The sequence below is a fragment of the Elephas maximus genome, chromosome X, assembly GCF_024166365.1.
Source record: "Elephas maximus indicus isolate mEleMax1 chromosome X, mEleMax1 primary haplotype, whole genome shotgun sequence".
NCBI classification, from domain to species: domain Eukaryota; kingdom Metazoa; phylum Chordata; class Mammalia; order Proboscidea; family Elephantidae; genus Elephas; species Elephas maximus.
The window spans coordinates 133,228,766-133,243,980 of NC_064846.1; the positions used below are offsets into that span (position 1 = coordinate 133,228,766).

At 36.2% G+C, this 15,215-nt stretch overlaps 1 protein-coding gene across 9 annotated transcripts in view; it reads right to left on the minus strand.

The window, feature by feature from the left end:
* USP9X (ubiquitin specific peptidase 9 X-linked) overlaps positions 1 to 15,215 on the minus strand; it is a 134,171-nt gene that overhangs the window by 36,489 nt on the left and 82,467 nt on the right. For all 9 annotated transcript variants that reach the window (XM_049873361.1, XM_049873360.1, XM_049873358.1 and 6 more), the window contains 9 exons: positions 14,421 to 14,516; positions 13,745 to 13,956; positions 12,603 to 12,843; positions 12,157 to 12,306; positions 11,267 to 11,387; positions 4,325 to 4,455; positions 3,854 to 4,132; positions 1,604 to 1,729; positions 490 to 615 (listed from right to left, as the gene is read on the minus strand). In XM_049873361.1, the coding sequence (XP_049729318.1) occupies positions 490 to 615; positions 1,604 to 1,729; positions 3,854 to 4,132; positions 4,325 to 4,455; positions 11,267 to 11,387; positions 12,157 to 12,306; positions 12,603 to 12,843; positions 13,745 to 13,956; positions 14,421 to 14,516 (1,482 nt within the window). The remainder of the gene's footprint in view (positions 1 to 489; positions 616 to 1,603; positions 1,730 to 3,853; positions 4,133 to 4,324; positions 4,456 to 11,266; positions 11,388 to 12,156; positions 12,307 to 12,602; positions 12,844 to 13,744; positions 13,957 to 14,420; positions 14,517 to 15,215) is intronic.

Sequence of the window (15,215 nt, forward strand, 5' to 3'; positions counted from 1 at the left end):
TCTAATCTGACTATGTTCATCAAAAGTAATAATTACAACTCATGCCTGAAAAAGGATAGCCATTCAAATATTTGCTGAATAAATACCAGCACCATACCCACAGATACTGTTGGGCATCAACATATATTGGGGGCAACTCAGGGGTATGTTGGCCATACAAGGAAGCTCTACTAAGCCAGAGAAGACCCTATAACTCAAAGTAATGGCAGAAAGCAAATCACGTATGAGACTGTTACATCTGGCCCCAATGAGAAGCAGAAGGCAGTTTCATTAAAAAGGCAGGCTCACTGAAGGGTTCTTTCAAGTACTTCAGTTTCAGAGTAAAGTGTTACCGTATTCTCATCTTAACTATAGTTACCAGTTCATTTTCATCCATTAAAATACAAGTGATTGGATATTTAAAGATAGCAGACATAATAAAAATTTAGTCACATGCACAAGTAAGCAACATTTATTCAAAAGGAATATATTTTTTGTAATAATTCTTACCTTCTCATAAATTTTAGTGATTTCTTCATTTGGGCTAAATACTAGCTGTAATGCCCCACATCCTGATGCCCAGATAATTTTCTGTATAGCTCTAATTACACAAATATCAGGCATATACCGTGAAGCCTGCAAAATAATAAGTAATTAATACTGCTGATAGGATATTCAAATGAAATATTCACTAGAAAAACAAAAATGTTTCTCCTTGTAAAGGAAATAGGAATGGTCATAAATAAGCACTATTACATACTTATATATTTAGGTTCCCAAGTTGCATTTGTCCCATATTTTTTGTTTGAACAGCAATACCAAAAAGTATATTCTCCATGTTATTATCTGGCCCTGTGCTATTTCCATAAGAACCTTAAAAAGACCACAAAAATCATCTAAACATTTCACTTCTAGTTTTTTACTCAAGAGAAATGAAAACCTATATCCACACAAACACTTGTACAGAATGTACACAGCAAGCTGTATTCACAGCCCAACAATTGGGAACAATCCAAGTGTCCTTCACCAAGTATATGGATTAATAAAATTTGGAATATTCATAATGGAATACTACTACTCTGCAATAAAAAGGAACAAACTACTGATAAACACAAGCATAGATAAATCTCAAAATAATTGTTCTGAGTTAACGAAGCCAGAGACAACAGAAAATAGACTGTATTTAAATGAAATTCTAAAAAACAAAAACTATAGTGACAAAGATCAGTGACCCCTGCCTGCAGCGAGAGGTAGAGAGAAGGATGGAGTTCAAAGGAGCTTAAGAAAGGAGCAATGGGACCGTTGTACATATTGATTGTGGCAGTGGTTTCACTACTAAACACATCTGCCAAAGCTCACTGAATTGTATGCTTTATAAGGCTGCTACTTATTGTACACAAATTATACTTCAATAACATGGATTAAAAATAGAAAGTACTAATATTAATAGGTAAAATCCCATGTTAAGAAAATTTTAACTGAACTCAGATAGTGATTACAGCAAGCGGGGCTAGGAAAATTAGCCTCAAATTGTGATAAAGGCTATTTCTAAATTCATAGAGGGTCGAAAGGAGAAAGAAATGAACCAGCCAGGATCTCCGAGCTTTAAAAGTTTAATACTCACCTCATCAGATATCTGCTGAGCTAGACGAATGGACACATTTCTAAGCATGCACTCAGATGATGGATTAGGAATACTTTGAAGGGCACTCTGTAGCACCACTGCTTGATCATGAGTAACTTGGTTGACCTGAAAACAGTTAACCATTTTACTTGGAGTAATTTGTACATAACCAGAACCCAACCATTTGCTCCTTATCCATCACCACTCCCTCAGGATGACCTCCTTATATATATATCCACTGTAGAACCCGTGGTGATTCATATTGTCAACAATGTGGGCTTCCTCTCTTTCTTGTGCTTTGGAGTGCCACATATCCCTCTGCAAACCCCCACCCTAGATGAAGCCAACATGTGTTTCTAAATCTGGGCTCAGATTAACTTGCAGGGGATAAATCATACAACAGACTGGTTCCACACTCATCTAGATACTTGGTAATGTTCTGCACATCTCTTACATGCATGCTCCTGAACAGGCCCTGCTCACATTCCCCCTTGTCATCAAATTCTTTGAAAAGGAGAAAAATCAAGGAACATTAAAAAAGGAGTAATAAAAATACTAACAATACTTAATAGTATAAGATTTCAAATCCATGACAAAAAACAGATTAATTTTTATTAAGTAGTCACTAAGCCAAGCAACCCTGTGTTGTTGTAACTTCTTTCTAGAGGCTGTATTTCTACAGGAATAGTTAAGACATGTCTGTTTTATTGATTTTGCATTTAGCGCCCTACTGTAAACTCTGAGATTACAGGTTATTATGTATCTTTGCATCTATAGTGACATATTTTCTAAATAAATATTGGAGAAAAGGTAAGAAAAAAAAAAAGGAAACCATAATTGTTTTCTGTTTACTTCATTAAGCACCTGTACTAGGGATCAGAGGTCCCTGGTGGCACAACTGTTTATGCTCAGCTACTAACCAAAAGGTTGGCAGTTCAAATCTACCCAGCAGCACCACAGAAGAAAGGCCTGGTGATCTATGTAAGGTTACAGCATTGAAAAAATCTTACAGAGTGCAGTTCTACTCTGGAAAACGTGGGGTCACCATAAGTCAAAATCAACTTGATGACAACAGGTTTGGTTTTTGGTACTTTATCAGGCATCATCACAAGAACATGTTTTTGTCCCAATAAGAAACACTATATCCTCACAAACACAGAACAAACAACACAACACAACAAAGCTTGTTTGAGGAACGGGGGTAGAGTTTTATAAATTTATATTCCTTATTTGCATGAAAAAACCACAAGGTATATAATACATGATTATGCTGTTTTTATTTATACCTTTTTAAATGTAAAATTTCTAACATACATGAAAGTAGAGATAATCGTAAAACAAACTCCCACGTACCCATTACCTAGATTCAACAATTATCAACAAAAGATCAAAACTGTTTTATCTAACACCTTTCTCCCATTTTCCATCTATCTCCCCACACCAGCATTATTTTGAAGCAAAACCTGGCTATCATCTAATTTTACCTTTAAATATTTCAGCAATTATTTCTAAAAGACAGGGACTTTCTTTTAAATATAACCACAGTATCATTATCACACCTAAAACAACAAACAATTATTCCGTAACATCACACAGAGTCAACATTTCAATCTCCCTGATTAATACCTAAGCCATTTCTAACGAAGAATATCTGTATCCAAGTAACTTCATCTTCTACAGGTAAATTGGTAAAATCATCACTTAAGATGTATAGAAAAGAACTCAAACTTTAGTTAGAATTAAATGCATAGTTTGGCCTCTCCTAAAAAGGCACTGAATTCTGGTATGTCTTCAAAACTTTCAGTAATGGGGATCAAGGTAAAGGACAGAGTCAGAATAAGCTCAGAACTAGAGGTTAAGCCAGTGGTGGGAAGGGAGGCTGGCAACAGGCTAAATCAACCAAATCTCTTTTATTACCATCTCTGTCTTTATAGGTTTGCCCAGTTAAGCGTTAACATGAGATTCATATGGGGTTTTTATTAGGCTTAAAATAATTGAAAGTCAAACAGGACTAAGGGAGGCAGGGAGGAACTGCCCTCTCGAATTACTGCAGTCAGTAAAACGCATTTGAACTTTTAAGATCACTAATAATTTAACAGAAGAAAACCTTTAAAATGAGGTGCCACTGGAAAGGAACTTTAAACATTTTGAATGAACCTTGAACACTATGCTTTAAGAGTTGCCAAGAAGTTTAACTTTAAAAATATCCATCTACTAATATAAAAAGATTTTTTTAAAAATTGGTATTACCGATGTCATGGAACTCACGCCTTCCACACCTGGCTGACAAGCTTCTGCCACGGCTCGAACGTGGCCATAGCCAATGGCAGTTAGCAACAGTTTGGCTATTTTAAGAGCATTGAGGTAAGCACCCCTTCGAGTTTCCATATCTGCGTTTGGTAGGAAGTTGTTTCTTGTTAGCATACTCAGGACAAGGGGTAGGCCACCGCTTTTCAAGAAGTGAAATTGAAAGTCAGAGGAATCATCAGCCAGAGGTGCACCAGCAGGCATTAACAAGGCATAAACTACCTAGGGGAAAAAAAGGGGAGCAAAGACTGCATTTAAAGGTTTTTGAAATAACTTAATAACTTCTATTCCCCCTATCATCATTGCTAAGAAATGCTTAACCATTTAAAAAATTCCTACCCACGTTCTTCACATTTCCATATAAAGAAGTCAAATTTAAAAACATCAAATAAACTCAAAAGGAAAAAAACCAACCTCTGTTAAGTATAGCACTTGTGAGGCTGAAGGACCAAAGAAAAGTGAGTCAAGAGATGGACTAAGGCTGCTCTCTCCAAGTTTTGCGTGGTCTAAACAAATGGCTCTTAGTTTTTCTATCGTTGTGCTATCTGTAAGAAAGAAGAGACACAGTCGAAAACAAAACATAATTCATGCGTTCATAATGTTTCGCTTTTGATATTTTGAAGACTAATAGGGAATACCAATTTAGTTAAGCCACAGGCTGTAACTTCACAAGACATAATCAGACCTAGACTGGTAAAAATCAATCAGGACTCTCGGTCACCCCAAACATGAAGGAACAGTCTCCTACTCAAAGACCTTAAAACAATATGCCTCCCTCATGAACTAGATAACAAAAAAAAACATAAAACATAGCAAAAGGAAGCAGCTCTTACTGGAAATAAAACAGAAAGAAATGACTAGCTCTTCCCAACACATTCACTACTCTTCATCTCTATGATCCTATGCATTGACTCTTTTGTTTTATTGAAAAGACTTAGAGGAACCCTAGAAGTTGAACCTTAAAAAGCAAGCATTTAAAAAAAAAAAGTATTAATGCCTGATTTTCACCTCAAAATAAGCAGAGCTTTGTATTCCCCCTTGTCACATTAAAACAAGAATTTCCTTTAAATCTCAGTGAAAAAAGAAATAGTTAAAAATAATAATAATAATCTCGATACAATTAAGCATTAGCTACCAGACACTTGAATTTAGGAATAGTCAATCAACTTTAGAAAGTACTCTGATAATCGAGTTATTTCCAAGGTTAATTATCCTAGGATTAAAACCACTTGATAAATAATATTGTCCTTTTTATTGTTTTCAAGGTAAAAGCTTCTTTTGAATAAAATAAAGGTAATTGAAAATAACCGTAACTTTGTTAGGGTAAACTAATTTTAACAGGCCTGTAAGTAGTCAGCTGCCATATCTTATTAACCAATCTTTAATTTGTGTTGAAGCTGTTGGTTTTCCCTACTCTGAAGGAATATAGTGCTGTGTAATGTAACTAATTCAAATATTACATTTTTATAGAACAATTTTAATATATTCTGTCATTAAATCTTCATCTCCTACATCATTTTTATTCATGATTAAAATAACAGTATGCCATTTTACTAGTATACCAGTTTAATCCCTATTTTCGGGAATTTAGGTTATTTCCAGCATTTTATTTTATTTTTTAAGAATAAAGATACTTTTAGCTAAATCTAATTATTTCCCCAGGAAAAAAATCCTGCAAGCAGAAAGAACAGTAAAGTCCAAGACTTTTAACATGTATTACCAAATTACCTCCTAAAAAGAAGTCAATTCGTACTCTTACCAGCAATACCTGAGAATGTGTTGCTTGGTTTAAAAATATTCTGAGTGAAGGATGGAGGCAAAAAAAAAAAAAAAAAAGTCAGAGAAAAGAAACGAGCTCTGAAAGACAAAGCTTTAAGCAAAAAATATTTTAAAGTTAATATTTCTGGGCTACAGTTTATTCATCTGAGGAGTTTGGACCACTTTAGCTCTAGGGGGAAAGTGCTGGGCTTCTAACCGGAATGCAGGTTGTTCTACAGCCTAGAAAACCCTATGGGGGCAGTTCTATTGTCGCGATGGGTTGCTATGAGTTGAAAATCAACTCGATGGCACCTAACACCACCACCAAGTCTGTGAACCTAAATGATTTTAGGTTCTTGATTATCTATACACGCTCATTTCATAAAATAAGGAAAATAACATTTAAGCCACTCATAATCCTATCATCCAGAGTTAAAAAAAGATACTAGTTTACTCCTTTCTAGTCTTTTATAAAGATATCCAAGTCTAAGCTTGTGAAGAATGGGAACTTCAAAACACTTAATTGTGGTCGTGCAGAACCTGTACGTCGATCAAGAGTCAGTTATTATGGGCGAAGGGAAAGACAACACTCAATACAAGGAAGGTCAGCCTAATTGGACTGGACTAAAAGCAAAGAGGTTTCCGGGATAAAATGAAAGCTTCAAAGGTCAGCGGAGCAGGGGCTGGGGTCTGGGGAACATAGTTTGAGGGGACTTCTAGGTCAACGGGCAAAATAATTCTATTATGAAAACATTCTGCATCCCACTTTGAAATGTGGCGTCTGGGGTCCTAAATGCCAACAAGCGGCCATCTAAGATAAGATACATCAATTGGTCTCAACCCACCTGGAGCAAAGGCAAAGGAAGAACATCAAGGTCACACGACAACTAAAGAACCCAAGAGACAGAAAGGGCCACATGAACCAGAGACCTACATTATCCTGAGACCAGAAGAACTAGTTGGTGCCCGGCCACAATCAATGTCTGTCCTGTCAGGGAGCACAACAGACAACTCCTGAGGGAGCAGGAGACCAATGGGATACAGACCCCAAATTCTCATAAAAAGACCATACTTAATCGTATGACTGCGACTAGAGGAATCCCGGAGGCAATGCTCCCCAGACCTTCTGATGGCACAGGACAGGAACCATCCCCGAAGACAACTCATCAGGCATGAAAAGGACTGGTCAGCGGGGGGGAGAGAGATGCTGATGAAGAGTGAGCTAATTAAATCAGGTGGACACTGGAGAGTGTGTTGGCAACTCTTGACTGGAGGGGGGATGGGAAGATAGAGAGAGAGGGAAGACGGCAAAATTGGCACGAAACGAGAGACTGAAAGGGCTGACTCAATAGGGGGAGAGCAAGTGGGAGAAGGGAGTAAGATGTATGTAAACTTACATGTGACAGACTGATTGGAACGGTAAATGTTCACTTGAAGCTTAATAAAAATTAATTAAAAAAAAAAAAGAGTCAGTTATTAGAACAGAACAAGAGGATAATGCATGGTTCCAAGCTGGAAAAGGCATGCAGCAGGGTTATAGCCTTTCACCATATTTATTCAATCCGTATGCTGAACGAATCATCTGAGAAGTCCGACTATATGAAGAACTTGGCACCAGGATTGGAGGAAGACTCATTAACAACCTGCAATATGCTGAAAAGACAACTTGAAGCACTTACTGATGGAAGTCAAAAATTATACAGCCTTCAGTATGGATTATATCTGAATGTGAAGGGAACAAAAATCCTTATCACTGGACTAAAAGAAACATCATGATAAACAGAGAAGAAATCGAAGCTGCCAATGATTTCATTCAACTTGGATCAACAATCAACGTTCGTGGAAACAGCAATCAAGAAATCAAACAACATATTTGTATTGGGCAAATCTGCCGCAAAAGACCCCTTACAAGTTTTAAAAAGCAGAGATGTTACTCTGATGACTGAGGTGTGCCTAACCCAAGCCATGGTCTTTTTAATCATGTCACATGCATGCAAAAGCTGGATAATAAAAAAAGGAAGACAAAAGAAGAATTGATAAATTCGACCTACGGTGTTGAAAATCACTGAACATACTGGACTGTCAAAAGAATTAACAAATCAGTCTTAGAATAAACACAACCAGAATGTTCCTCAGAAGTGAGGATGGCTAGACTTCAACTCACTTTCTTTGGATATTTTGTCAGGAAAAAACCGATCGCTATAAAAGGACATCATTCTTGGTAAAGTAGAGGGACTGCAAAAATGAGGGAAACCCTCAATGAGATGAACTGACACAATATTCACAACAATGGACTCAAAACATCATGAAGATGGTGCAGGACAGGGCAATGTTTCATTCTGTTATACAGAGTCTAAAGCAATTACTAAAAAGAATAGAAAATAGTAACAGACGTTAACAGTACAAACCTTGAAGCCCAACTGCCTGCATCTGAATTCTACAACTGCCATTTAAACTATGTGACCCCAGTCAAGTAACTTCATATGGCTGGGGCTGCTTTCCCACCTTTAAAATATAAAATAAATACGGTAATGCCCTTTACAGAGATACTGTCAGGTTTAAACGCGTTAATATGGGCTTACAACAGAGTTTGGAACATTTTAATATATTAGTTATACCAAACTCCTGGAAAAATGGAAGTTCTTAAGTGGAAAAGTAACTCATTCTGTTTGTTCAAGTAATATTATTTTAACCATTCAGTATTGCGCAATAGTCTGTTTTTCTGATTCATGTAGGGAAAGGTCACAGGAGCTCTTAGAAACAGTCTAGGTTACAAGAGATTGAATTACCCACAAAGAAGACTGCAGAAGTTCTAGTTTAACAGCAAATCACAATGGAGCACTTGACTTCAAGCAGCAATTCAGAATAAACTAAAATAGGCAAAGTTAATGACTAGAAAAAACTATATTATTTTTTCCCGTTCAAGTACATGCACGTGTGCACACGTGCACATCTGACTACTCAAACGTTAACACATCTACTTACCACAGCCAGAAACAAAATTTATAACCATTTCCTTTTCTTAGAGCCTCTGCTTCCTTCTTGTAGAATTGAGAGTGTGTGCACATGTTTGTGTATAAACAACCATAATGACAGAATGGGTTAGCATTTGTTGAATACTGACTTAAGTACCAAGTATTAAACTAGGGATTTTTCCACAAAGCACCTCATTTAATCCCTGCAATTCTATGAAACAGTTATTATTAGCCCAGTTTTACAGACAAGGGAGGTCTGAAAGATTAAGATAACTTATGTCTAAGGCCAGAGTAGAAACCAGAAAAAGCAGGATTTGAACACTCAAGTCCATTTGGTACCAAAACCTACGATTTTGCTACTGTAAAACAATCACTGTTGTTTTTTTTCAGAAGTTGGCTGTTTCAAATTTAGATAATATACTCTGATTATGTAAAATATTAAAAAGCACCTTCTCATGTTTCCTACTCGAGCTGCCTGGCAGTAGCATACTCTCGCCATCTGGTGGCATTATGCCCAAATCACAAAATCAGAGATTTTGATGAGGGTTTGTGCCTTGAGTTAATTTTTTTTTTAAGGTTGAATCTATCTATATACATAAATCAACAGTGACTGTTACGCTGATTCTAGTTAATGGAACAATATAAATTCTAAACGATACCAACAGATAAGGGATAAGAATTAAAATCTGTGAGAATTCTTAGCTGGCTAAGAGCCTAATTAATATATGAACTGATTCTATCCCACAGGATTCAGAAAGCAAGGCGGGGAAAGGTTAACAAGGTGTTTTACTTTAGAAAAATGATTGTAATGGAAGCACACTTTTGCAAGTTACCTAGGGCAATTAAATATGTGACACTGAACTGTATTAAACAGAAACTCAAAAGGACATGAGAACAGACAGGAAGCCACACTAGAGAGACACCAACAAATTACGAAGGTGTAGAGAGTATGGAAGATAGCTGGCTTAGCAAAACCAAGATATGTTTGTGGGGGACAAGAAGAGAAGGCACCTGTAAATTAGCCCATTCCCCCACTGAATCCTAGAAAAGCTAAGGATTTAGGGACAACTACAGATCCTAAAGCCAGAGGAACTGACTGACGTCTGCGTAAGAAGCAAGTTTCCACTCCCCCCATGAAGGAGGCAGGCCACTAACCTTCCTAACCCTCAAAGGAGGCTGGAGAACTCTCTTTAGAAACTGAAACTGAGAGGCTCTGGATCAAGACTCCCGGGTACAGAGAAGGGTGGTGATGACACTCTAGACCATGATGGCAGAAGCAAGAGTCTGAAGGCTGACAAATGAGGACGCATGCCCCAGTCCAGGTTTCTGAAAACTGGCAATGCAACTTACAGCACACAAAGAGTAGTCTGAAGCATGATTCTACGGAGAAGACACATGGACTTTTCCAGAGAAAAGACCTCACATATTATCATTAGAATCCCTAAATAGAATTAAGACCCTATCATTGTACAATGAAGTCCAGTAGTTGCTAAGCCATTTCCAATCACCTTGGAGCTCTATTCTTAAATACAAAAATATAAATAGACAGCCAAGCTCAGATATCTGATGAAAGCAATAAAAATTAAATAGACCCCCTTCCAAAAAAATAATTTCCTAAAAATTATCTGTAATTGCATACTAGAAAAAAATCTAAATGCCCCTACACAAGAGATTGGTGGAAAAAACTATGGTATATACAATGGGAATAATATGCAGACATAAAAATGAATGAGCAAGCTCTCTATAAACTGATAAGGAGTGATTTCTCAGTGAGAGAAGCAAAGTACATTTTGTGTAAGAAAGGAGGAATAAGTATACACCTATCTCCTCATTTCTGCAAAAACACACAGGAATGACAAACCAGACACTACTAAATTTGTTACTGAGAGAGGGTAACAAATACACTTAGAAATGTCTATGTATATCTTTTTGTACTGACATTTAGAACCATGTAGATTTTTACATATTAAAAAATATTAAATAAGTAAGACTAGGGAAGGAAAGGAGTCCCTACTAGGCGGCAGAAATGGTTAAGCTGGACTACTAACTGAAAGGTGAATGTAATAGGAAACCATGAGTCCATACAGATAAAACTGAAATTCACACCACCTGACAGGTTTTCCAGCAAAAGATGCATAACCTGAATCTAACGACGAAACAGATCATTCTAAACTGAGGGGCTAGTTAACAAAATAACTGGCTTGTAGTCTTCAGAAGTGTAAAGATAATGAAAGTTAAAGACAGACTGAGGAAGCATTTCAGAAGGAAACTAAAAAGATATGTCAACTAAATGCAATATTTGATTCTGAACTAGATTTTTTTGCTGTAAAGGACATTACTGGAGAACCCTGGAAGGCGTCTGATGGTTAGATGGTACTAACATAATTTCCTGGCTTACATGAATACTTTGGTTATACAGGAAAAATATCCTTGGCTTCTTGGGCTGTACAAAAACAGGTGGTGGGCTGGGTTTGGCATGTGGCTGTAGCTTACTAATTCCTGTTGTAGTCTATAGCACAAAGCATGTTCCATCTAGAAAAAGAATTTGCTAATACCCCCCTTTATTGTCTAGCATGTACTTTATCAAATTATCCGCAACCCCCCCCACCAAAAAAAATCTTACCTGGTGGCATAAGTTTCATAAGAACTCTTGCTCCATCTCTAAGAGGTGGCATATTTAGGCTGCTACCTAAGTCTGCAACTTGCCAAAGGAAAGAGATATATCTGGGATGCAGTGACATTATCTAGAATACAAAATATGCAAAACACTTACCTATAAATTACTCCCAAAATAAATGTTCTTTAATCTCTACACTTTTGCTTATGTCACTTCTACTCTCAAATGGCCTGCCTTCCCCATCTTCTCACCTATACAAATCTTTTCGTCATGCAGACCGAATACATCATCCAAACAAGCTCCAATAATTTGTGACAGCTCTTCTACAGTTTCGCTAAACTGTTTATCCCCTACAGTACTTAACGTAGACATAAAAACGGCTGCCATGCCTACTAGTTAAATTCCTAATCCAGTTGTCAAAGGGAGCCAACTTCTTCTGACATTGGAGTGGTTGGTTATTATTGTAGGCATTAAAATTCTTGAGAGGGGAAGGAAGGGAGGAGTTGCTTTTTCTTTAGGTACAAGATGTTCCTGACAATTTGAGAAAGAGTGCAGATGTTTTCATACAGAAACACTTCTAACGGAAGAATTGATTTTACAGTGGTCTTTTCTTAAATTTGTACATTCAAGAGTGCTGTAATTAAGCTGTACAATATATTAATTCTATGCAAACATAATATTATATAGAGAACTTTTATTTTAAATTTCAACTAAGTTACAATCACCTTTCAGAGGGATCCACTCTCAAGTTGACAGTTAAAGCGTATAGTAATTTGGTATTTTACCTCATTAGACTGTAAGCTCAAGAAAAAAACAACTGTTCTATGTACTTTTTTATTCCCAAAGAACCTAAGCATAATGCCTTGCACACAATAGCTTAAGATGTATCTACTCACCACCCCAGGCAAACAGCTTTCCACTTCTGGATTGGGACCATCACTGTAATGATTACCATGGTTTCCAGGAGAGCCAGTTGAGGAATCTGAAGAGCTATCAGGACTTGAAGGCATATTGGAACTTATTTGTGTAAGTTTGGCTGTAATTAGCTGAAAATGACAGGTTATATTTGTATCAAAGACAAGGAAACACAGAACTTAGTGACCAACCCCCTCCCCCCAAAAAAAGACTATGTGCTGTCATTTTAAAAATATACTTTACAAGTGTTGCCTAACATAACCGCTGAAGTTTGTTTTTAAAAACCTTTTCTTTATCTACTGTGTCAAGATCCCTGTCTTAATGTTATAATCAAAATACCTAACAGAACATTGCATGTAACACTTACTGAATAAAAAAATCCTCAGGTTTGACTTTCTTGAAAAGTGTGATGATTACATATACTTACCGACTTATCTTTTAAGTTTAATTGTCCAATTAGCTTTCTGTCATCTGCAGAATCTATCAGCTCACCACCCACAAAGAGTTCGATTTTTGTATGGGCTACATTGGCCTTAATACGATTGAGAATACAACGTCGTACTGAACCAATTGTATCATTTGTATGAGACCATACGTCCAAGTCATCAACCTGTCTGCCTTGATTTGGAAATCGAACTATAAAAGAGAGGTGTTTACCACGAAAAGCTCTGGGGGGAGAAAAAAAATATCATCATCGTATTCAGCAGGCTTTCAAACACTGGTACCAAGAAAATAAAGCTGGGAATAATAGTAAATATTTTCTTATTAAACAAGAGGAAGTTAAAGATGTTATTTGTAGTATCTCAAAAATAAAACTTTATTGCTCCTTTTAACTACAAATGTAAGTAATCCTGAAAACACAACTTTGTCGTATTCCATTTGCATCACTCTTGTACTGATGGCTGCAAAAAATTATAATAAATTCAGACAGAGACATAACACTTCACTTATTTTTTGCTGCAAAAGCCCAATTCACTAAGACTATTTTTAAATGTGGAAGATAAACTTTAGCTTGAGAGCATCAATAAAAATGTCAAACTGGACTTTCTGTGTGAAATTTTCTTAGTATCAAAACCCACCCCAAAATGATAATTATATTTGGCATGATATCTTCTTGGGGTAAGATACAAAATACAAATCATATTCAAAGAACAGCTTTATATAATTTCATGGTTAACAAAGAGGCCTCTAAAAAAAATTACTGATGGTATTCATGCTATCAACATCTCTAAACTATAAATACCATTGGAATTGCTAAATGGTGAGCCATCTAAGAGAAATTTTAGCAGACCATTTAAAAATATGTCTTGCAGTATTGGCTATTTGTCAAAGCAGCTTTTAAGAGTTCTTTCCAATTACTCTCCAACCTGACTGCTATTATTTTAATAGTATAAATGAATGACATAAAATCACTTGGAATTGCAAAATATCAATGTGACCCCAGTATTTCCAAAAATGACAATTCCTTCACCCTCCTTTTACCCGTACATCATCGCTTTTTTTTTTTTATCAAATGGCTAGGAAAATACCAAATAACTAAGAATCAGCGCTAGCAGGTCCATCACAAACCTTGACATTGGGAGAATTGTTCTTTCCTCATGATAATCGCTGTCACATTCATTTATATATTCCCTTAAAACAGTTAATACTCGAACCATTCGAACGGCTTCCTGTCTTGCACAATTAATACTGTCTTTGTCACCATCCAAAACACACAACGTGTCATAGGAGGCTTTCAAGCGATCAAAGCAAGACTGAATGAAATCTTCATGGATCACTACCTACAAAGAACAGGCCAGATAAAAACAGTTCAAGTTGTTTTGAAATATAAAAATTAAAGGCAGCTTAACCACAGTCTATATTGATAATAAAGCACATGTTTATTAAAAGGAGGCTAACGTTAGTAAATTAACAAGCATAAACGAGATAGTCAAGAAATAAACTTAAGGATTCAATGTCAGTATCAAACCAAATTGAGTTGAATCTCGTCATTCCAACACACAATGAATTATTATACTTGAAATCCTCCCCCGACACCAAATAACCCCAATTCCTTCAAGATATCTGTCAAAGCAAGATTCATTTAGTCAGCAATTTCTATGAGAGAAATATGGACTAAATAGATATAGCTGAGACAAAACATTTCCAGTTAATTCTGAATTAAAGAAAAAAATCTTAAAAGCAAAAAACGTCTTTCAATCACAATTCTAATTTGCGGAAGATTTTAAAACATCTCAATCCTCACCTGATTGACCTGTAACCTCGGACCAAGGTTTGTGTATATCTCTTTAAGGAGATCTATAGCTCTGCTGGCAATATCATCATTACTCTGAATCACAACCTAGGTTCAAAAAGATTAGTGTTAACACCGTTCAAGAAATGTTTTAATTCGGCATTTCAATTCAAACCATACCCTCAGTTATTTTTAATGGATTAGTCAATCATTTAACAGTATATTGACTCTGATAATCAAACATATTAAGAAAAACAGACCAAGAGAATAATACATGTAAAACTCAAGTCTTTGAATAAAGTAATTTAAGAACGAGCCACATATTTTACACACATGAAACCTGCTTTTGACCAGTATTATTTAACCCTGCAATTGAACATCTTGATAATCAAGTTGTGAAGCATTCAAGAACGAATTCACATTAGTTAAAAGGAAGTAAGAAACTAGATGAAATAAAGCTTAGCACAAAGGGTTATCCCTCCCCATTTCTACAGATCTTTCTCACTCATCTAATTAAATCAATGGTTTTCAATAACAACGAGGATTAATAAATAGAAACCTTCCCACCACCACCAAATAACCTCAATTACCTTTGAGGTGTTTCAGAGCTGAGCCCTGTAACAGGTTTGGGGAGGGAAAAAGGAAGGAAGCATGGAGAGACTCATCAAAAAAAAAAAAAAAAGGCAGGCCTTTCCCATTTTAACTAGTTCTCCATTTTGGAGTATCATGTAAATTGATTTTCAAAAAATGTTTCTGCAGTTTAAGAAGGTCTGAAAACCACTGACTTACAGTAAACTCTTAGTCTAT